The following is a 23426-nucleotide window of genomic DNA, read 5'->3' as shown; positions in this document are numbered from 1 at the left end:
GAGAGGCAGACTCAGATAGCTGAGGGATATGATCAGTGTTCCAGGCATGAGGCAAGGTCCCAGCCACGACAAGTGTGAAGGCTGATAGGAATGGGTCCTGGGGGGTGGGTTTCGTTGCATCTCCTCCATGGAAATGGCAGAAAATTCAAAAGGTACAAGAGAGGAGGAAGCAGGGACTCAGAGAGATACTAGTACACCAGTGTTCACTGAAGCAGTATTTATGTACAATAGCCAAAGGTGGAAACAACCTGCGTGTCCGTCAACAGGTGACGGATAAACTGGTCTGACAGTGTGATGGATTATTACTCAGCCATGTGGAGAAATGAAGTTGTGATATATGCCGTGACATGGATGAACCTGGAAAACATCACGCTGAGTGGAAGAAGTCAGACACCAAAGGACCAGTCTTGTACGATCCTAGTATATGAACCATCCAGACTGGTTAACGGTTACCGTGGGCTGGGGGGACGGGGAAAAGAGGAGTTATTGCTTAAGGGGTACTGAGTTTTTGTCTGGAGTGATGAAAGTTTTGAAAATGGATAGTGCTGATGGCTGCACAACATTGTGAATGTAGCTGATGTTGCTGAATTGTGCACTTAAAACTGGCTGAAATGGCAAATCTTATAATATTTTAAAAAGTTACAAGAGGAGACAGTGATGTTGAAGCCTATTTCTCCTCAAATCTCCCTTCCCACTACTAGCAGTTTCTGGGTACCGTTCAGAGATACCTTATATGGCCGTCTTCTGCATGAAGGCCGGGGTGGGGAAGGGTCTTGAACCCCCGACAGGAGGTGTTGAAGCCCTGACCTGCATAGAACGCTTAAGCTCCTAAACCAGGCCACTCTCAGCTGAGGAGAGCCGCAACAGGCAGCCTCCAAGATCAGTGTGTTGGGAGGTAGGTACTGCGCATATGTTCTGAGCCTGGACTTCTTGCAGAAAAGAGGCAGCCCTGTGCCAGGGGCCTTCTCACCTCACAGTGGTCTCCCTCCTTGTTTCAGGCGTGAACTCCAGAAGTCTTCTAACAAGCCAGACCATTAACCATGCCCCCCCCGCAAAAAAAAAAAAAAACTGTATGGTATTTTTACTGTTATTGATTGGTCAGCTCAGCTGAGTTATGGTAGCAAGCAAACCTACAAACAGATCAGTTTTCTGGGACCCCATCTCTTATATATCTATTTGCAGATCAACATCCAGGGAATGATGTATGTATTTCTACATTGGGGAGGTTATTTGGCAACATATAGTCTATTAGCTAATGGAGTAAATGGGCAAGTAACTTACTCACTTTTCAATTTTTCACTTGTTTTCTCATTCTCTGGACATTAAGGTAGCCGACGTCTGAGAATCGCTGAGCAGTGGCTTCCCGGCAGATGACAAGGTGCCACTAAACGCTATTGTTTCACTCAATTCTACAGTTCTCACAAAAATGTACCCGAGGTGTTTTTTCCAAAAAAATATTTTTATTTGTAGCTTTTTATAATAAAACAAGGAGCCCTGGTGGTATAAGCACTTGACCCCTAACTGAAAGGTTGGCGGTTCAAACTCACCCAGAGGCTCCGCAGGAGAAAGACCTGGTGATCTGCTCCTGTCAAGACTGTTGCTTGTTAGATGCCCTCGAGTCAGTTCTGCCTCAGCAACCGCACGTACAACAGAACGAAACGCTGCCCCGTCCTGCGCCATCCTCACAGTCGTTGCTGTGCTCGAGCCCATTGTTGGAGCCACTGTGTCAGTCCATCTCCTGGACAGTCTTTGTCTGTTTTTCACTGAACTTTACCAAGCATGATGTCCTTCTCCAGGGACTGGTCCCTCCTGATAACATGGCAAAGTATGTAAGACGCAGTTCTTGCCATCCTTGCTTCTAAGGAGCGTTCTGGCTGTACTTCTTCCAAGACTAAGATAATAGCCTAGGAAACCCCACGGGGCAGTTCCACTCTTATCACGTGGGGTCGCTTTCACAACAGCAACAACGTAATAAAAGAGAGACATTCACGCAAATACACGTACACCTTAAAGAGCATTATAAGGCGAACACCTTTCTGACCACCTCCTAGGTTGAAACAGAACGTTGTCGGCTACCCCAGAAGCCCCTCCATGTGCCGAATTCCAGTGTCACCTCCTCCCTCCACCTGAAGTGACAGTAATCACTTCCTTGTGCTTATAGCTTTATTCCCAAAGTGAGCACCTCTATTCACCAGTTGAGCCTCTTCCACCTTTTCGAAAAATAGGTCTTTTAAGTCTGTCATTTTTCCGTAAAAGCTCTACCGTAACACTGGTGATGGAGCTCCCACCGTTATCCCCTGAGAGCCTCCTGGCGGACTCTTTCTGTCTGAATCTGCAGTTCCTTCTCAGCGGGCATTTTTACTCAATCCCCACAGTTCTTTCAGGAGCTTCTTTTTCTCTAGGGTTTCCTTTGCTCTTTTTTTCCTTTCTTGCTTTTTCTTCTCTGCCTCTCGTTTTTCTCTGTAAACAAGACTGTTTTCACCATTGTAGAAAACATCCACTTTTTCTTGTAGGATCTTCCGAGCTAGTTTTCGGTTTTGATCAACTGATCTTGTCTGATGACACTGTAAGAGAGGATGTTTTATAAAGTGAAAACCACAGGTGTCGGGAGGTGGAAGAAACCCTCCTTATAATCAAACTTTTTGCTTCAATCAAAGCCCCTTGTTGAGGGTCCCACAGAGTCAGTGACAGAACCAAGACCAGGCCCTTCCCTGCCTCAGCTCCACTGCCTTTGCCTTGTTCTGTCCCCCCAGCTGTGTTACGTGGCTTTTGCTGATTGTTTTATAAACAGAAGTGTTACCTTTGTTTAGAAGCAAGAATCCAAAAACCAGAAAGCCAAATGGTTACCATGGAGTTGTTTCTGACTCCTAGTGACCCAATGTGTTACAGAGTAGAACTGATCTATAGGGTTTTCTTGGCTGTAATCTTTACAGAAGCAGACTGCCAAGTCTTTCTTCCGTGGTGCCACTGGGTGGGTTTGAACCGCCAATCCTGACGTTTAGTAGTTGAGTGCAAACCGTTTGCACCACCCAGGGACCTTAGAAGCGATGACGGACTTCAAATAATTTAAAATCCCCAGATAGTTCTGAAAACATCAACTGATGTATGTAGTTTGCAGCTTCCTCGTGCACCATTCAGAAACAAGTTCCGGCTAAGAGAAGAAAATAGCTCATGAACGAACCGTAATATTCATCATGCAACACCCTGATTATGGGCGAGTGCCTTGCAAAATTAAGAGAAACTGATGAAAGATTTCTCTTGCTATAAGAAATTCCGTGCAATGAGGGTAAGAGAATAGTACTAAAAGCAAATTTGCAGTAAATTATATAAAATGGATAAGTTAAAATTAACCATGTCAAGTTTCAAAATTGTATTTGTTGCGTGTGAATGAGAATTGTTTTTTACCCCCTACAGAGGATAGGAAAGTGATTCAGGTTTTAATTGATACGCTCTTGGCTCAAAAACCTGGCACTAAAAGAGAAAAAAAAAAAAAAAAAAGAAAGAAAAACCTGGCAGTAAAATACAGCTGTTAAGAACATGGACTTTGTGTTTGGTCTAGGTTGAAACCTGTAGCTGTGTGACCTTGGACAAGTTGCTTGACCTTTCTGTGCCTCAGATTCTGCATCTGTACCATGGGGATGGGAATGGATAACGGGGTTATGAGGACTAAGAGAGTTAATGCAAACTTGCTTGGAATAGTTTCCATGATGTGTATTTACTATCAGGATCACTGTTGTTGGGTGCTGGCGAGTCGACTTTGACTCATAGTGACCCCATATGACAGAGCAGAACTGATCCATAGGGTTTTCTAGGCTGTGATCTTTATGGATGCAGATCGCCAGGTCTTTTCTCCAGTGGAGCCACTGGGTGGGTTTGAACCACCAACCTTTTGCTTAGCAGCTGAGCGCGTAACCATTGTGCCACCAGGGCTCCTTATTGGTGTCACCCGTATACCAACAGCCTTTCTTTTCCTGACTGTCCCTCAGGGAGCAGGGCTGTTTTTAGGCCCCTCTGGCAATACCTGTGCGGCAGAATGGGATGGCAGTTCACTGGCTGGGCTTGTCTCTGCACCAGCGGGGCCACTACTGCTCGAACCAGGGAACAGGTAGAAGAAAGCCGTTTCCTACAAGTTCAGAGTCGGTTAGAAGCTAGTGCTATCCGGATCAGAGATTTGTTTTTTATATAAAAAAAGAAGGCTGCTCCAGGCAGCTGCGCGTAGCGTTTGCCTCCAGTCGGGTAGGTATCATTGGCATTTATCGAAGCGGGGACAGAAGGACAAGGAGGATGTGACTATCCTCAAGCCAATCAGCTGGCCAGTGGGGCTGAGACCGCTAGTGGGCAGTGCCTCAGTGCTCCTTGCAGCTGTCCTTTGGCCGGTGGGGCCTGGAGCGGCTTTGCAGCTGCTGGGTGCCTGCCTTTATCACCCACTGCAGAGCTTTGTCAGATGCTGCTTCCTGGGCAGCAGCCAGACAGCAGTGCTGGCTGCTGAATCTAAGGATGGCAGCAGGACTCTGGCTCCGTGGTGGGTGAGGCTTGTTAGGAGGTTGTGCCTTAGGGCCCACAGGCCTCCGGTAAAGGCTGGAGGAAGGGTCAGGGCCTGGGATGAGCTCTACGGTGCCCTCTACTGCCTGGGCCAGGCTGGCAGAGGGTGGCCCCTGCTAGAAAGAGCAGACGGGTCAGCCGGCCACCGCCCCTCACGCGGGAGAAATTCACCCTGCTGTGGGCGGTGTTGTTAGTTATCATCAAGTTGATTTTCCACTCAGAGTGACCCCATGTGACAGAACTGCCCCATAGGGTTTCCTAGACTGTAATCTTCATGGAAGCAGATTGCCAGGCCTTCTTCCTGTGGAGCTACTGGATGGGTTCGAGCAGCCCACCTTTCGGTTAGCAGCCAGTGCTTAACTGCTGTGCCACCAGGGCTCCTTTCTAAGCTTTACACATGTTACCGATTTAATCCTCACAAGGCTTCTATGAAGCAGGTACCATTATCCCATTTTGCGGCAGGGAAAACTAAAGCCCAGAGAGGTTGAGTAACTTGTCCAGGGTCACACAGGGACCCCCCCCCAGCAGTCTTCCTCCCCTACCTTTACAACGATGCCCGAGGGGATGTGCTTCAGCACCACGCAGTTGCTTGTTTTGTTGGTTGCTTGGCCCCCTGGACCGTGTCCTTTCACAAACTGCTCTTCAAGTTGACTCTCGTCCAGGGCAAGCAGAGCAGGGCAGTCCTTCTTGCCTGCCATCTGGACCCGAGTGACAGCTATCTCTCGGGACAGCAGCGTCAGCGTCTCCCACAGCCCGAGGCCCGGCCGCACTGTGCGTGTTCTGGTCAGTGACACGGGGAAACGAAATAAAGCCGAGGCACCCATTGAGAGGTGGGTCTGTGTTCAGGACCTGAGTTAGAAGAGCAGACGGACACTACTTCAGTCAGATGCGTTTGCTCTCAAGATGACACTGCAGGTTCTGAGACAGGCTTTTTTATAAAACGATTCAAAAGATGGCCCAGCTATTACCTAGGGGATTCAGTATATGAGCGCAGACAGATCATCCAGCAAGACATGCCTCTCTCCAGCCTTGCACTGTCTAACTGGGTTCTTATAAATATTTTCTTATACCAAAAAAACCCAAACCTGTTCCTGTCGAGTCAATTCTGACTCATGGCAACCCTACAGGACAGAGAAGAACTGCCCCATAGGGTTTCCAAGGCTGTAATCTTTATAGAAGGCACCCTGGTGGCACAGTGGTTAATGTGCTTGGCTGCTAACTGAAGGGCTGGCGGTTTGAACCCGCCAGCAGCTCTGCAGGAGAAAGATGTGGCAGTCGGCTTCCATAAAGATTACAGCCTTGGAAACCCTACGGGGCATTCTACTCTGTCTTACGGGGTCGCTATGAGTCAGAATCAACTCAACAGCGACGGGTTTGGTTTTGGTTTCGTAATCTTTATGGAAGCAGATGTCTTCTCAGGAAGGGGAGGTTTTGAGTGCGAAATTCAAATGAACAGGGCTGCAGTTTGATAAAGAAATATTTAAGAGTACATCAAGCAAGAATTAGGAGCTGGGTCAAGTGACGCTACTTAAATGTTTGAGAATCTTTGAAATCAAAACGTAAAGACCACAGTATGTAACAGTCTTTCTTACAGCTGCGCTTCAACAGCCTGGGATAGTCAATCTCGCTATCAATCAATGTCATGATTGTTGTTTTTTAATGTCTCCAGTTTTGTGGATTTGAATAGGAACATCTTTTCCTTCGGACACACCGCCAATATGGGATCAAACTGGTTAGACGGTTAGAACAGCCTCTTAGCAATCAAATCAACTGATTTTTGTATTAAATGGTTCAAAATACCAGACAAGGTGCAGGGAGGGTTAGGAGATGAAAAAGGGTTACACTCTGCCTTCTTGGAGCTTACAGTCTAGCTGGAGAGAGGGGAGATTCCGAAAGCGTTATTTAATAGCAAGACTGAAGTAAGTACCTGGGACGGCATAAGGCTAAAACATCAGCTGGCAGATGCACAGTACAGAGAAGGGCAGCTGTGAGGATATGGTGATGCCCACAGGCCTTTGCTTTTCTCTAGGAAACAGCAAAAGGCCCTAAAGCTGTTAGTTGTTTTAAGAGATCTATGTTCTCCCCATGTGATGAGGGGCAAGTCACAACTTGGCCTGTTTTCTCACCTGTAAAATGGGTGAATACGCCCTTCTCCTCCCACCCCACCCAGGCTCGTTGTAAAGGTCAGAGAAAAAAAGTATTCAGGAAGGGGCTTGGTTGGTACCCTCCAGGGCATGAGATTGATTTTGAGCCAAATCTTGGTCCGCCAGGTGGATTGGGGGGACTACAAATGTGCCCGTGGCCTCAGGCTCCGTGACTGAGGATTGTGCCGGCACTGAGAGCAGACACACTGCCCTTTTCTTTTCGTCACCTGCTTCTGCTGAAGATCTAAACAGCTTCTTCTACCATCCGAAACTTTGTCGACTCTAGCTTGTGGCAACTGGTCTTTGACATAGGTAGGAAGTGGGGTCTACCAGAATTAACTTCTAGGATAACATCCACCGAATCATTCCACCATGCCTGCTCTCAGCTGTCACCTTTCCCCAATGTCAGCTTTGACGGCCAACACCTCCTGAGCCGATACCATGTCCGAGGCCCTGAAGAGCAGACTGACTGGAGACACAGGATATTCGGCATTGCTTCCTTGCCAATATGTGCATTTTCTGGTACTTTAAGATTCTATCCTGGTAATCAGTACAGCTGATAATGGGATGATTCTGGTCATCTTTAGTATGACAATATAATATTCTCCATCTCTATTTCTATGGGAAATAAAGACAATGAAATATACTTTCCAAGCCTGATGCCAATGCTAGTTTTCCATTGCATGGCTGACATGATGGTCTAAACCATCTCTTCTTTTTGAAAAATATGACGTTCAATATGCTGTCAGTCCCAGTGGGTGACAGTGAAGGTGGCGTTGGTAAGCACCCCGTGACGGAGAAGGAACAGATTTTGAAATGGAGTGTGAAAATGTCTGCTGCTTTAAAAATTGGTTTTGTTTAATATGTGCGAAAAATTTGTAGAAGTCTCGAGAGGATAAACATGAGCACTTTGTCTTCACTCTCTACAACAAAGAATCAACTCCTCTGTAAATGACTAAGTGGGTGAGACCAAGTCACTGTCCAAAACTTCCCCTCCTCATTTCTGCTTTCAAGCCACCGAACACCATTCCTTTGTGTACCAGACGGCTCCCATTCCCTGGAAAGGATTCATTATAGAGCACAAGCCCAGAGCCTCTCCTGGGGTTTCTCTTCCGCCACTTAGCAAATCTGACCAGGCAGGACAGCACCGGTAGACAGTGCAGGGACAAAGAAACAGAGCAAGTCTGAGGCAAGGCGAAACTCCCAGACAAAGGATGGCGAGGAGAGTGCTTTTATCAGCTGCTTTGTCACCAGCCCACTGTGCTTCAAATCTGTACCTTTCTGTCCTAGTTCGGAGCTGACAAATACGCTGGAACGTCTCCCACCCAACTGGAGTTCTAGAAGGTCCCCGGTGCTCAGTGGCCGGCTGCTTTGTCTAACAGCTAATTCCAACAGCCAATCAGACGATTCTAGACACTTCTAGTATCTCCTGGAGTGCTGGCCCGACTCCAATGACTGCTAAAAATGACAAACACACCCATGGTTCCACTTCCCCAAAGCCCAAAGAAGAATACTGATTGGATTTCAGTTTTTGTGATACCCACAGAGCAACCCAATGTCTTTGGGGAACAATAAAGCAGCTCAAATTATAGCTCACCGTGACATTAAAAAAGAGAAAAAGGAAAATAGTAAAAAGAAGTGCTAGTAAGGGGAAACCATTTGTCATGTTGGCGTTGCCCTAATTCCTTTCTGGGAGTGTGGGCTCTAAGCTAGGGCTGGCGCTCTACCCCGACGTCCCCTCAGCTCCGCTTGTCCTTTGATGACAGCTTCCTTCCGCACCAAATAGCTGACTGCAGTTTAGGTTAAAGCCACTCTCATTGTCTGAGACCCTTCTGATTTGGTCAAATTTGAGATAATAAGTCTGAGGCCTTTACAAAAGGCAATGTTAATTTGTTCAACAGATATTTTAAACATCTACTGTGCGCCAGGAACTGGCCTCAAGGAGCCCAAGGAGCCTGCAGCATAAAAGAGAAATTAAGATGTCCATACAGTAAATATGATACATGCCGTAAGCCCCAAAAGAATAACAGGCTAGAGAGCAACTTTGTTATTAGCTGCTGTCCAGAGGATTCTGACTCATGGCGACCCCATGTGTGCAGAATAGAACGGCTCCATAGAGTTGTCAAGGTTGTGACCTTTTGGAAGCAGACCTCCAGGCCTGTCTTCCAGGGTGCCTCTGGGTAGGCTTGAGCCACCAACCTTTCGGCTAGTAGTCGAGCGCTTAACGTTTTGGGCCAACAAGCCCCCAAATCGCCTGGAGTACGTCTTGCCAGGACTTGGAAGCTGCATTCTATTAAGTGCCTCTCCTTGCTACCTGGATCCCACCAGCAGGCACCCCCTCCTCTAGCTTCTGTAGACAACTCAAAGCAAGAAAGATGTTCAGCTGCGGGATGGCGTGTCCAGCTCTGCAACACGGCCCGTGACCGAAGCAAAGTGAATCACAGGTTTAAACCTGATGTTGCCAGGCCTGTTGCATCTGCCGCTGTAATGCTCTAGAGAGAGGGAAGAGGGTGGACATGCCTTTCCCTTGATGGCTCTGCAAGGGATAAAGGGTATTTCTGAATCTGTTTTCAGGAAAGCAGAAGCTTTCATTCTCTGGATCTGCTTCTAGATGCCATTTGTCTAAAAATCGCTGTTTAAGGATTTTGTAGAAAGGTAGAGTACTAGTTTACCTTGACTATGACTTTAATCTGTATCTCCCTTGTAGAAACTTCATAAAAGCTAACCAAAGGAACAGATGTGAAAGGAAAGATGACTGTTAAACATCTCAGCAGCCCGTCTCACACTCAAACCTCAGCATGCACACAAGTCACCTGGGGATTTTGTCAAACAGCAGCTCAGAAGTGCTGGGTGGGGTCAGAGATTCTGCATTTCCAGCCAGTCCCCAGGAGAGGCTCTGGCTGCTCGTCCATGGGCCACACTCTGAGTGGCACAGCTCAGGGCTCTGAGCAAGGGTGATGCCGATCTCCTGGGATTTGGGACTGTCTGGCTGGCTGACAAGAGCCCTTGGATCATGAGGGTAGCAACAGAGATAGAACAGGTTTAAAGGGGTAGAATGGGAGGGAAAATAAATCACTGAGAGGAAAAAAAAAAATTAAGCGAATATCGATTTGCGTTCACAGAAGGTGAAATGGTACAAGGGGATTGAAAAACTGGGCCATCTGAAAAAAGAACCCCCAAAATGCAGCTTCTGTTGTGCTAATGTTCTAGAATAGTGCTGTCCAACAGAAATGTAATGCAAGCCATGTGTGAAAGCCTAAATTTTTTAGTAGTTGCATTAAACATAGTAAAAAGAAACTGATGAAAAATAAACTTTATTCTATTTTATTTAATCCAATATATCCAAAATATTATCTTTTCAATACAAAACCATTATAAAAATTGAGATATTTTAGTCTTTTTTTTTGTAGAAAGGCTTCAAAATCCTGTGTGAATTCACATAGCACATCTCTGTTTGGACAGCTGCCCTTCTATTGCTCAGCAGCCACGTGGGGCTCGTGGCTACCTTACTGGATGCGCAGCCTAGGGCCTTGTGACTCAAAGTGTGGTCCATGGGGCAGTAGCAACAGCACCAGTTGGGGGCTTGTGAGGCATGAAGACCCTCAGGCCCCACCCGAGACCTACTAAATCGGAGCCTGCATTTTAACAAGAGCCTCAGGTGACTCCTAGGCATGTGAAAGTTTGCGAGGCATCGTACTAGAACATAGGAAGTAGCAGGTTCCTCTGGCTGTTAGGACAGACACTTTTAGAAGGTGTCATTTCTTATGTTTATAACATTTAAGACGTTGAGACCCAAATTCAGGAGTACTGATTACCTGCTAGGAGCGCTGATGATGCAGAGCTTAAGCGCTTGGCTGCTATCCAAAAGGTTGGTGGTTCAAACCCACCAGCTGCTCCTCAGGAGAAAGGTGTGGCAGTCTGCTTCCGTAAAGACCGACAGCCTTGGAAACCCTATGGGGCAGTTCGGAATCAACTCAACGGCAGTGGGTGGGTGGATTACCTGCTCATTCGTGGTCTTGTCTCTCTGTCCCCAACAAAGGAGATGAAATCCAAGGTCTAAAAAACTGTGACCTAATAAATGGTTAAGGACCAAACACAGTGAGCTTAAACAGACTGCTATGGAGCACTGCGGCTTTAAAGAGTCAAAATGGCCAGCTGACGGCACCAGAAGCAAAGTGAGAGATGATCTTCTGAGAAATGTTTAATAATAATTCATGCTTCCAAGTGTTTCCGTGCTCCCTGCAAAACGGGAGTTAAAAGAAACTCGCCTTTCTCTGTCTTTTACATCTAGCTCATCTTCATGTCCTAGATGCCTAAGGTTCTTATGAGGACTGGAACACAGAAGTGGACCCGCTGGCTATGTGGCTTGGGCTTGAAACACACGTAGCATTTCCTAGGTTTGGGGTTTTACACTGAAGATAAAGCAGCTTTCACCCACAGTAAGTGTTTCTAGGGAGTCCCTGGGTGGTGCAAATGGATAACGTGCTCAGTTCCTAATGGATAGGCTGGAGGTTTGAGTCCATTCAGAGGTGCCTTGGAAGAAAGGCCTGGTGATCTACTTTCTAAAAATCAGCTACTGAAAGCTCTATGGAGCACAGTTCTCCTCTGGCACAAGAGGCTGTCATGAGTCGGAGCTGACTCGACAACAACTGGTAAACGGTTACAGAGAATTATTTTTCGAACAAGAACATAAAAGATTGAGCAGGGGGACAAGAGGAAAAGGAGAAAGGAGAATACTCTGGGTCTGGTCTAAATTTAATGGGTTTACTGCTACAGAGTTCGGGACAACTAATGAAATATAAAGAGAAAAAGCGTTCAATTCGCACAGTACCAACATCTGTTTCTGTTTTTTTAAACAGAAAAATTTGAATCCACAGAGAATTACACCCGTCCTATTTGTGTACATCCCTGTGATTTTCTTCTGTTTATAGTATCTAACATTATCGACTCTACCATTAAAATAAAACAGAAACACAAAAAAGCAGTAATAATGACACTCCACACTTTCTTCTAAAGGTCTGAAAGCCTATATAACTAAGAAGCCCTGGTGGCACAGTGGTTAAGTGCTCGGCTGCTAACTGAAAGGTCAGTGGTTTGAACCCACCAGCAGTTCCACAGGAGAAAGATGTGACAGTTTGCTTCCGTAAAGATTACAGCCTTGGAAACCCTAAGAGGCAGTTCTACTCTGTCCTATAGGGTTGCTATGAGTAGAAATTGGCATGATGGCAATGGGTTTTTAGGAGGGGAGATACTGTTTCTTAGAATTACTTGAACAGTTAAAAAAAAAAAAAAAAAAAAAGCTATATTACCATTAACAATGCCTTAAAAGTTCTCAGAGCACTTGCAAAGACATTATCATATAAATAAAGAAAATAAGGGATGCATACTATGTGGATCTATGGAACACTTATCTTGGAAGAACATTAAGTATTCAATTTCTGACACTAAATTTATCCTTCCTATTGGTATGTTCCTTTACATTCTGTTATGGACTGAATTGCGTCCCCCCAAAATGAGTATCAACTTGGCTGGGCCATTATTCCCAATACTGTTTGATTTTGTCATCCGATGTGATTTTCCTGTGTGTTGTGATTCCTACCTCTATGATGTTAATGAGGCAGGATTAGAGGCATTTATGTTAATGAGGTAGGACTCAATCTACAAGATAAGGTTGTGTCTTAAGTCAGTCTCTTTTGAGATATAAAAGAGAGAAGGGAACAGAGGCCGGGGAACCTCCTACCGCCAAGAAACCAGTGCTGGGAGCACAGCGCATCTTTTGGACCCGGGGCTCCTGGGAGAAGCTCTTAGACCAGGGGAAGATTGATGACAAGGACCTTCCCCCAGAACCGACAGAGAAAGAAAACCTTCCTCTGGAGCTGGTACCCTGAATTTGGACTTGTAGCCTACTAGACTGTAAGAGAATAAATTTCTCTTTGTTAAAGCCATCCACTAACTAAGACACCTTCCATAATATCTTCAGATCAGTTCCTTAAAAAATGTTAGCTCATTTTCCTCAACTTCCTCTTCTTGACTTTTCCTCTCATTTTTTAAATTTTTGTCCCTGAAAGGCAATACTGCAGAGGGGTGTGAGTTTGTAGTCAGCACGACCTGGATTCAATCTCTCGGCTCCATGAGTTACTTGCTGTGTGACTTTGCCCACATTTCCTCATCTGTAACCAGGGGTGAGAACAAAATCATACATGTTGCCACAAATGTAAACCACTAGTGCTCATGAAACGGTAGCATTTCTGATTCTTAAACTACAAAGCTGAGGAGCCTCTGACTAACACTATATAAGCTGTTTATGGCATAAACCCGATTTATGAACTATTTCACAGGCTTTTGTTTCAGAGCTCACTGTGAGAAGACATCCATCTAGAACAGTGGCCTGCAAGCTGTTTACAGGGTATGGTCCAGCTGAAAAGGTACTTGGCAATCATGTCTGCTGAGGTCATAATTCCGGTCTATGAAATCAAGTGCCGAGGAGGCAATTATGATGCCAAAAATACAGCTTGACTTCCAAGCAGGCTCAAATGCTTGGAACAGATAAAACCACCTTCTTTGAATTAAGTCTTGGTTAAAACTTAAATACCTTGAGGAATTATCTAATACCGTAAACAAAATCACAAAAGACAGGAAAGAAGAAAAAAATTCATATTTAAATGTAAACTTAATCATTTCCTTCCATGTTTAATGGTTAAATTATAGATTTAAAGTTTTAGAGTCCGTCATTTTTTGCTGTGGCAAACTGGACCCCCAGAAGATACACTGTTTGGATGTAAAAGTCAATGACACAAAGTAACACCCGGGGTAATAGACAGGGACTGCCTCAAGCCATTAGCACGACTCTTACTGAACAGTTTATCCCAATGGATGTGCAGCATCTCCACTCATAAGCTGTCAACTTGAAGCTCCAGGAAAAAGAGAAATACTAGAGCAATTTGATATTATAATACAATATTAATATGCTCATTACCATCAGAAAGGCTATCAATTAGTGGTGAAAACTTGCTTACAAGTAATGCAAAATCTCTTCTTTGGGAAGGGAAATATTTCAATTCCCTTAAGTGATACTTAACACATTTTCTTGAATTTCTGAAGTCTTCTTCTGTTTTCTTTATACTATATGAACTTTAAAAACTACTTTTTTAGCTGTTTATAAAGTTTTGAATCATGCTTGGTAAAATAGGGGTCAGCGAAAAAGAGAAAGACCTTAGTGAGATGGACTGACACAGTGGCTGCAACAATGGGCTCAAGTATAACAACGACTGTGAGGATGGCACAGGACCAGGGGGTGTTTCCTTCTGTTGTACATAGGGTCACTATGAGTCAGAACTGACTCGAAGGCACCTAACAACAACAAAGTTTTGAAAAAGGCATTTCTTCTTTCTAGTCCAATTAATCAAAGGCAACTTCAACTTTGAATTTTTTAAAATTATGACCCTTCCAAAGAGCTTACCCTAAGGTAAGAAATAAGGCGTGAGCAACCTTAAAAAATATTTCACTGTATCAAAGGGTTAACAAAATCACCTAAAATCCCACTATCAAAAACAAAAATAAAAACATTCATGCCTAAAATGAAAAAAGCCCAACTGATTTTATAGCCAAAAGCAATGATCTACTTTGCTTAGTTAATAACTAATCACTAGTACTCGATCTTGGGGTTAACATTTTCTTATAAGGAAACATGCCTCTGGAGAAATGGTACCTCTCTTTGCCTGGAGCTGTCTCAGGAATTCACCCTTCTCAATTCTTCTGTGAGTGCAAAATCCTACAGTGTCTCAGAATAGATTTTTGGGGCCAAATGAAATTAATGATAAAAACCGCTGTTCTGGGTGGGTTTGAAATATGGTTACTGTTTTTAGTGACGGATGCTTAAAAATTATTTGGTTTTGGTTAGGTATTACACAAGCATAATACTGACTGGTGGATTAGCAGAATTTGGTGTGGTGTGGGGTTCAATTTTTTTATGCTTGAGATCTTACACAGTGATGGGGTTTTGGATGAAGGTTGCATTCTTACTGTTAAAAATGTTGGGTATCCCTCGGATGAGATGGAATGCCTCCGTGAGATCAGATGTTATGGTAAGGGCAAAAACATCACCAGCGTCCTGGCTTCTTGGTGTCACCTCAAGCACACTTGGTGAACTTGGAGGGAAATGGAAGAGCTGGAAGTACCTTAAAGGTTAACTAGTTTGAAGAATGTGGACCCCACAGATTCTTGTGATGGGCTGGCGGCCTGCAAGGACGAAAGTAGGTTCACTACAGCACAGAGCAGAGCAGTGCTGACACCAACTATGTGCCAGACTTAAAACAGCACCTACTGCCTGTAAGCTGTTGCCCTGGAGTTGATTCTGACTTATGGTGACCCTGTGCGTTACAGAGTAGAACTGCTCTGTAGGGTTTCTCGACTGTAATCTTTACGGAAGCAGGTCGCCATGCCTTTCTTCTGCGACACCGCTGAGTGAGTTTGAACTGCCAATCCTCAAGTTAGTAGAAGACGGCAAACTGCGCCACCCAAGGACCTTGCTGCATGTAAAAATCTCCATAAAACTGCTGAATTAGTACATGAGACTGCTCCATGGCATCTCAGGCCTCATCTGGAAATTTCTCCAAGGCGAGAGCCTTGCCTTTCCCCCGCGTCCTTTAACAGCCCTATGGCTGAACCCCCAGCAACCTAGGGTAAGCCAGGTCCATGGAAATCTTAGCTCCGGTGTCTTTGTCGGCTTCCCCTCGCCGCCAAGGAGGCCTCACTTACACAGGTTGCGCGACTCAAGGTCGCAAGCCGGGAAACTCAGCGTCCCGGCCCCCAGTCCTCTTTCCACAGCCCTCGAAAATCGTGAGCAACCGTATGGCTGCCTGGGCTTCTCCGCGGACGCTTACCTAGTTTCGAGATCGGTCTCCCGTCCCCGGTTCTGGGGAAACCAGCATCCCGGCAGAAGAGGGAAAGAAAGCGCGCTCCCAGGTCTGCGCACGCGTCGTACTCTTTCCGCGGCTTCCCTCACTTACCGTAGCCTCATTTTTACAAACTGCGCATGCGGGAAGCTGATGCTGCTTTCCGCGTGACAGCAGGCGGGTCCCAGAGAGCCAATCAGAAGCGAGAAATTGACAGCAGCCCCACCCCCTCCAAGTCACAGGCGTCGGACTGCGGCGAGGGAAAGTGGGGTCGTGGTTCGCTCCGCGGTCCAGCTGTCTCCACCCTCTTCCCAGCAGCCAATCGCAGGCAAGACGCCGGGCGCGCGCACGTTCCCCTGAGTTTAACGGTCGCGAGAGGCCGGTCGCCCGACCCTGATGTCGGCAGTGGGAGCGGCGGCCAGGTAAGCGGCCGCCAGCCTGCGTGGGGCTGCTGGTGGCGGGGGAGAGGGCACGAGACTTAGAAGACGCTGTCTTGGCGGACCCCTGAATATGAGACTTGGATAGGGTGAGGGGAGACGGCGAACCCACCACCTCAACCCACGGGAGCCCGCTGGCGTGTGGGGGCTTTGACGGCTGCCGGGCGCCTTTCTAGACTCGGTGTCCTTGAGTGACACCCGCGCCGACCAATGGCAGAGCGCTTCTTTCCGAGAGGCGGGAGCTTGCGGGATTCTTTTTTTGGATGAGATTCCATCGCTCACTTTTAGAATCAGGGTGTGTTTGAGTTAGGGGTTTCCTTTCGTCCTCCCTGCTGTCTATAGCTTAGGCGACTGCGTAGGTTCGCCGTCGCCTTCCCGCTTGGGTCGCATAGCCCCTGAGGTCCGGTTGTGAGCGCCAGAACGTCGGGGTCCGGCCTCAGGACCTCTGAAATCATCCCCCCTTTCTCCCTCGGGCTCCCAGCAAAGCAAAACCCCTAGTTAACTTTTATTTTATTGGCGGACCCCGATCTGTCGTTCCCTTTTAACAACTTCATTTTTTGCTAGGGGCGGGGGGGCGGGGCCCCAAAACGTCAGACTTTGTCCCTTGGAAATACAAAAACGTCTCTGTTCCTGCATTCATCTGCACAAAGGTGTTTTTTTTGCATTGAACGTGAGTTCCCTCCCCCGCCCCCCCAATTTTACCCTCCTCGGGCAGGAGAAGCATCATTGAATTTCGAGCGGTTGTCCATTTGAATCATCCGTATCCGGATTACCTCAGCGGGGAGATAGTAGATGGGTCTGCAGACCCACCTCCCTGGAGAGCTGGTGTTTTCCTGGTGTAAAAGTAAGGTGATTGGAATCCAGATATTTTTGTTGCCGGCTGGAAGGTGCAGCCCCTGACTTTTCAATACCCCATTTGTTGTTGGTGATGGGCTGAGCCACTGGGGAGCAATCCATTGAGTTAGATCTGGTTTCCCTGAAGGAAGTGGGTCCTTTATGGCCCAACGCTTTTAATTAACCTCGTGCTTTGTGAAAATGGGCCCCAGAAAAGTGGGAACCTGGAGGACCCAGAAGAGTAGACCATTCTCCTCTATTGCACTCTCAAAAGTTTTCATTTTGTAAGCAGTATACGTATGCTTTTTCTTTGTTCTTTTTCTCCTGCTTCCTGGCTCTTTTTTAAATACATGAAATTAAGGAGGCAGAGGGTTTGACTTGATACAGCCAGTTTGCCTTTGCACACCCACCTTCAGTAAAATCTGAGCTGATCTGGCAAATAGTTTATTTTTTAAGTAATACACGCATAGAGAACGAAAAGATACACACACACATATGTAGTGCAGTATGTGTTCCACCCCTGCCAAGGGGGAGGCAACCATTGTTAACAGTTTAATTCACTTGTTTTTAATACCACATTAAATACTGTGTAGTTCTCATTCATCTGTCCACTGTATAAATCATCAAGCATGGATGTTTGCAGGAACTTACTAAACAACAAGGCATGTAAATATTCCAATTGTTACGTAGAAGGATTTTGCCTAGAACTTTGATTATTAAGTACGTAAAATTCTGACATATTATCTGAAAAGGATAATGCTATTTTTGCAGATCATCCTTAATATATAATTCACATATCATAATATTCACCCTTTAAAAGTATGCAATTCAGTAGCTTTTAGTATATTTGCAAGGTTGTGTGGTTATTGCCACTGTCTATCTAGTTCCCTTTTCATCCACCTAAAAGGAAACCCTGTATCCATTAGCAGTCACTCCCCATTCTCCTTTCCCCGCAGTTCCTGGTAACCACTACCAGTAATCTATTTTCTGCCTTCATGTACATTTGCCTATTCTGGAATCTTGATGTAGATGGAATTATGCAATATGTAGTCTTTTAGGCTGGCTTCTTTTCACCTAGCATCATGTTTTCAGGCTTCATGCACGTTGTAGCGTGTATCAGTACCTTGTTCCTTTTCATGACTGAATAATATTCCTTCGGATGAATATACCACATTTGTTTATCCATTCATCAGTTGATGGATATTTGAGTTGTTTTTACATTTTGGCTATTATAAGTAATGTTGCTATCCTTAATGTGGATTTGTATGAAAGAAGTCAGAATCTCCAAAGTCGTGAAAAGACAGTTGCTCGGTTTAGTGGGTTTTTATAGTACTTTTCCTCATTCATTTTTCAGACTCTCTTGGAAGCATAGGTTTTCATGATTCTGAATGTTAGCCGCTGAAAATGCCGGTAGACAATGAAGCATCTGAAGATGACTCGGATTCAGTTCCTTCAAACAGTGCGAGAACCTGTATTTTCAAATAAGAAAGTATAACAATTTCTTTACACTATGGAAGATTTTGACTTGGTGAAAACTTTACAAAAGACTTCTCCATCTTCTGTAGAATCTGATGTACAAAATTCTCCCCATTTTCTGGGTCTGAACTTAAATACTAATAGGTAAGAATGAGATAGATATTATTTAATGTAACAACAAATCAGAAGAACTTTATTGGCATAGTTTACCAATTCATCCAAATAGTGTCATAGTTACTGATTTGCATTAAAAAAAATTATTATCAGGAACTGTTCAGGGACAGTTATTTAAGTTAAGAATAGTTTTTGCCCCTCCGTGTTTTTGATTTCTCCCAGAGAGATGTATTTTTACAGAGGAAACATTGTGGAAAATATTTGTTTTGCTAGTTGTAGTTTATTTAAACTTCTTTTTTTTTGGTAAAATTACAAGCGTATCATTGAAATTTAGTTGCCTTAATGTTATTTCTACATTTTTAAATTAATAGTACAATAATGTGTTATAGAAATACCTCAGCAATCTGGAAAATAGCAATTAAAGTTGAATACTAGGAAGTAAGCAAAAAACAGATTCTGAGTCGACAAAGCAGATGTTATCAAACAATGCATTTTATTTTTAAGCTACCCGTGGTTTCTTTTTAATGAGACCCTGTTAACTCTCATTTTGTATGTAGTCTCAAAAGCTCAATAGTTTGGTTTCTAAATTTATGAGTAGCTAAGAAGCAGCAAAGAGGTAGGGACCATTTGAGGGGAGATCAACTTTAAAAAGCAAGTACAAGAAAGCAAAAACAGCAGTCTGGGGCCTGCTGGTAAAGGGGCAGATACCTTTGTACACAATAGGCCTTGAAGAAATTGTATATTATGAATCAGTTAATTAATCACTTAAAAATTTTGTTCGTTCTCTACCCTCCTCAGGAAGAATTTAAGATAGCTTGCAAAAATACATCAGACAAGAAAGCATAAATTAAAGTAGCATGAAAGGGAAGAAAAGGGTGGAAAATGGTTCACAAGCTATGCCAGCCCCACTCATCTACAGTGAAACCTTTGAGAGCCGGAACTCGGCAGACTGCTTTGTTTTTCCAGGTCTCTAAGGTTTTCTGCCTTTGACAGGGTGCAGTCTTAGCACTTTCCTATTGCTCTCTGTTGGTGGAAAATATTTGCGTTTTCCTTCTCTGGCAGGTATCTGGCTTACATGGGTTCCGACTTTTGCAAGTTTTACTGTATATGCATTTGCTGAAAGTTGGCCATGCATTTTGTCTGCTGTTATCACTTGGTGGCCCCTTGAATCTCACTTCTAGAAGAAATTCCTTTTAGAACATAGTGTTCGATTTGCCTGGAAGAACCTAAAGGTGCCTTTCTCACGAGAATTATGTAATTGAACTTGTCTTTTTTTCCATTGTGACTGGAATTAAGTCAGCTAAATTAAAACTCATTATTACAACTTCGTAAACCCCTTATGGACTATATGTCATATTCTTCTTCCCCCTGAATTTTATTAGTATTTTATCTGCTCCTAATTCTTTATTATTTTACTGTGGTTTTCTTTAGTGTTCTCTTTTATTTTATTTTTTTTAAAGATTCTTTGTTAAACAAAGCAGAGAATCAATAAATAAATGAAAATGACCTTTCGGTGATTAGAATTTAAACAAGTCTTAATGCCCTTACTTATCCTCTGTGTTTTTCTAAAATGAACTGGAAACAAACTCATCTCAAGTTTGGAGAAGTAACCCTTGTGGGAAGAATCAGTGCTATTTTACACTTTAAATAGACTAAACAATTCCTGAATCTTTGTTGCTAATTCGCTTGGCACAACATTTATTCAGAGATGGTGCAGAGATACGCTCAGCTTATCACGCCAAGTTAGGAGGATTCAGTTAACATTCTGTGCAGTAGAAAAAGAATCCCTCCTATAATAAAGGGCTGTTCTTAAAGTGAAAGAATCCTCTGGAATAATTTAGAACTTAGAAGCTGGAAATTTTTCTTACACTTGTAGCAGAAATTTTTTCATTTTCTGTTGGTACTTTACTGTGCTCTCTCACTTTTGGGGAAGTTCTCCCTGTTTTGTTCTTTAAAAAAAAAAAAGTGCTATCTGTCTTTTTACTGCTGTTTCTCTCTTGTGGACAAACTTGTGATGAGATTTTCAACAAATGAGGTGCCATTAGGTGGGATTATATATCAGTGGTTTTGTACTGCTCTGCTAAATCTTGAACTGCTGAATTATTCAACACTTTGGTTGAATGAAGAAAACCATTTGAATTATTTATGTTTCAACAGAAGTAGTCCCCACCTTAGTACAAATGGGGTATCCTCTTTCTCAGGGAAGACCAGACCATCTGTAATTCAAGGTACAGTTGAAGTCCTAACCTCTTTAATGCAAGAGCTGCAAAACAGTGGAAAGACTGATCCGGAACTTTGGAAAACCTGTGAGGTATCTAGTTTTGTTTTATGTTTGGAATTGTAAAATAATTATATTTAAAAGTACCTCTACTAAATTCTAAATTATTAGAAATTTATATTCTAAAGAGCATTATACTTAATTTATTGTTAAAGTAAGGTGGTCAAATATATTAATTGGGGAGCCATATTGAATGAATATAAAAAAGATGGTTTAAAGTATGTTTTAACATTATTAGTGGTTGGACATACTAATTTGTATATTAAATGTGAAGTAAATGTTGTCTTTGTTCAGAGAACTAGGAATCCCAAAATTATTAAAATTACTACTAATTTTAATGTTTTAAGTAACTACTATGGAATTGTGACCGTTTTGAAACACCAGTATCCCCAATGAAATATTTTGAATGCTTTAATTATATATTAAGGCTTCTAGTACCTTATATCAGTACCTTACCCATTTAGCTGTGACACATTGTGTCTATTGATTTTTTTAGGTCAGCAATTCTGCAGTCCGTAGGTTACATTCGGATATAAAAAATTTAACGGTAAAGGCTATTTATAGATAAATTTTACTTCATAGAAGAATGCCCAAAATAGACTTTCCCAAGGCAGATTTGATAATGCATTATTGAAATGTATTAAACATTATTAAACTCCTTATTTAGAGAGCAGTAGATTTGGTTTTAAATGTTAATCATACTTTTAAAACCGTAATTTGTGTGTTTTTTCCCAGAATAATGAATAAATGGATTCAAAGATTACCTGTTTAAAAATTCAGTAGCACCCCTGAGTGTAATTACTTATATTTATTACCCACATTATTGAGGTTATAAAAATGACTGAATATTATTGCAAACTTAAAAAAATAAGGAGTTTTAAGTTTTTATGTTTTTTTCCACATAATCAGTATATCTAATATGAAACTATTTTGAAATGATGCAGTTAAAAATGGAATGTTTCATTACATTTTCCCCCAATATGCCTATTCCCTGGCTATAATACATGAATTAACATGCTTTTAAAAAAAAAATGAGACATTGCCACAGTGTAGCCTAACTTCTGGCAAATTAGTGTTTAACTGGACATGGTTACTTTTCATACCTTGAAATCAGCATCTTAAAATCAGAATACATTTGTGAATTTAAGATACAGACTATCATAAACCAGAATACACACCAGATTCTTACACCTTGTCACATTTGACCCTGGTTTGTTCATTTGTCCATTTTTCTTTACCTGTGATGTGACGGATCATTATATTTATTAATAACTATTTAATTTTTATAATCTGGACATGTAATTGATTATTCAGTGAAGAGCTGCTTAAGATATTTCTTACTTTGACAGAATATGAAACATTAAAAAAAAAAAAAACATTGCTGTCGAGTCAATTCTGACTCATAGCGACCGTATGTAACAGAGTAGAACGGCCACGTAGGGTTTCCTAGGCTGTAATCTTTGTAGAAGCAGACAGCCACATCTTTCTTCGCAGGAGAAACCACCAGCCTTTCAGTTAGCAGCCAAATACTTAACCACTGTACCACCAGGGATCCTTTGTATGAAACATACTTCTGGCCAGTTCAGTAAAATTTCTTGAATTTATTTAGCATGTTTTTATAGCATATGAAAACAAACAAAAACATCCTCTGACATTTTAGTGTAGTGTTTTAGAAAGAATTGGGGAGGGGGGTGGCTGTGTTTTAAGGATCATGGGGGTCTGTTTCTGACTTTTTTACCTAAATTTCATGTTTTCGCCTCCCTTTTGGAATCGTTACGTTTGTTCTGATTTCTACGAATTTTGAGGGTGTACTGTACATTAGGAGCCCTGATGGTGTAGTGGTTAAGAGCTCAGCTGCTAACCAAAAGCTCAGCAGTTCGAATCTACCAGATGCTTCTTGGAAAGCCTATGGGGCAGTTCTACTCTGTCCTGAAGGGTTGCTCTGAGTTGGAATCGACTTGATGGCAGTGGGTTTGGTGTTTTTTTTTTTTTTTTTAGTGTACATTAATGATATTGTTCAAGAATTTCCGCATTCTGTTGGCTCACCTTTCTTTGGAGTAGGCATAAATATGGATCTCTTCCAGTCATTTGGCCAAGTAACTGTCTTCCAAATTTCTTGGCATAGACGAGTGAGCACCTCAAATGCTGCATCGGTTTGTTGAAACATCTCAGTTGGTATTCTGTCAATTCCTGGAGCCTTGTTTTTCACCCATGCCTTCAGTGCAGCTTAGACTTCAGTTCTTGAGCATATGCTACCACTTGAAATGGTTGAACGTCGACCAATTCTTTTTGGTACAGTGACTCTGTATTCCTTCCATCTATCTTCTTTTGATTCTTCCAGCATCGTTCAATATTTTGCCCATAGAGTCCTTCAGAATTGCAACTTGAGGCCTGAATTTTTTCTTCAGTTCTTTAAGGTTCAGAAATGCTAAGCATGTTCTTTCCTTTTGGTTTTCTAACTCCAAGTCTTTGCACATTTCATTATAATACTTTAGTTTGTATTCTCGAGCCACCCTTTGAAATCTCTTCAGTTTTTTTACTTCATCATTTCTTCCACTTGCTTTAGCTACTCTACGTTCAAGAGCAAGTTTCAGAGTCTCTTCTGACATCCGTTTTGGTCTTTTCTTTCTTTCCTGTCTTTTTAATGACCTCTTGCTTTCTTCATGTATGATGTCCTTGATGTCATCCCACAACTCGTCTGGTCTTC

The 23426-nt window shown here is 43.2% G+C and overlaps 2 protein-coding genes across 9 annotated transcripts in view; one reads left to right on the top strand and one right to left on the bottom strand.

Moving 5' to 3' along the window:
* Positions 1–1860: 1860 nt before the first annotated feature.
* MTRFR (mitochondrial translation release factor in rescue) lies at positions 1861–15661 on the bottom strand. 3 transcript variants are annotated; one of them, XM_023739230.1, is made up of 3 exons: positions 15569–15661; positions 5085–5391; positions 1861–2564 (listed from the first exon to the last, which is right to left on the bottom strand). In XM_023739230.1, exons 2-3 carry the CDS (start codon positions 5364–5366, stop codon positions 2346–2348), a joined length of 501 nt encoding a protein of 166 aa, XP_023594998.1. In that variant the 5' UTR covers positions 5367–5391; positions 15569–15661; the 3' UTR covers positions 1861–2345. The 3 variants fall into 3 exon arrangements, with proteins under 3 accessions (XP_023594998.1, XP_023594997.1, XP_012413465.1); XM_023739229.1 differs by lacking the exon at positions 15569–15661 and adding an exon at positions 10502–10544; XM_012558011.2 differs by lacking the exon at positions 15569–15661 and having other exon boundaries at positions 5085–5633.
* A 44-nt stretch (positions 15662–15705) lies between these two features.
* The window catches only part of MPHOSPH9 (M-phase phosphoprotein 9), a 61430-nt gene continuing 53709 nt past the window's right edge, over positions 15706–23426 (top strand). The window contains exons 1-3 of one of the 6 annotated variants that reach the window (XM_004384983.3): positions 15961–16002; positions 18206–18471; positions 20599–20752. In XM_004384983.3, coding sequence (XP_004385040.2) covers positions 18362–18471; positions 20599–20752 — 264 coding nt within the window. In that variant the 5' untranslated portion in view covers positions 15961–16002; positions 18206–18361. The other 5 variants (XM_023739226.1, XM_023739225.1, XM_023739223.1 and 2 more) reach the window with 5 other exon arrangements.

The sequence above is a fragment of the Trichechus manatus genome, unplaced genomic scaffold (genome assembly GCF_000243295.1).
Source record: "Trichechus manatus latirostris isolate Lorelei unplaced genomic scaffold, TriManLat1.0 scaffold00131, whole genome shotgun sequence".
Taxonomy (NCBI): Eukaryota; Metazoa; Chordata; class Mammalia; order Sirenia; family Trichechidae; genus Trichechus; species Trichechus manatus.
Note: the sequence above shows the minus strand (reverse complement) of the source record. Positions and strands in the feature narration are given on the sequence as shown.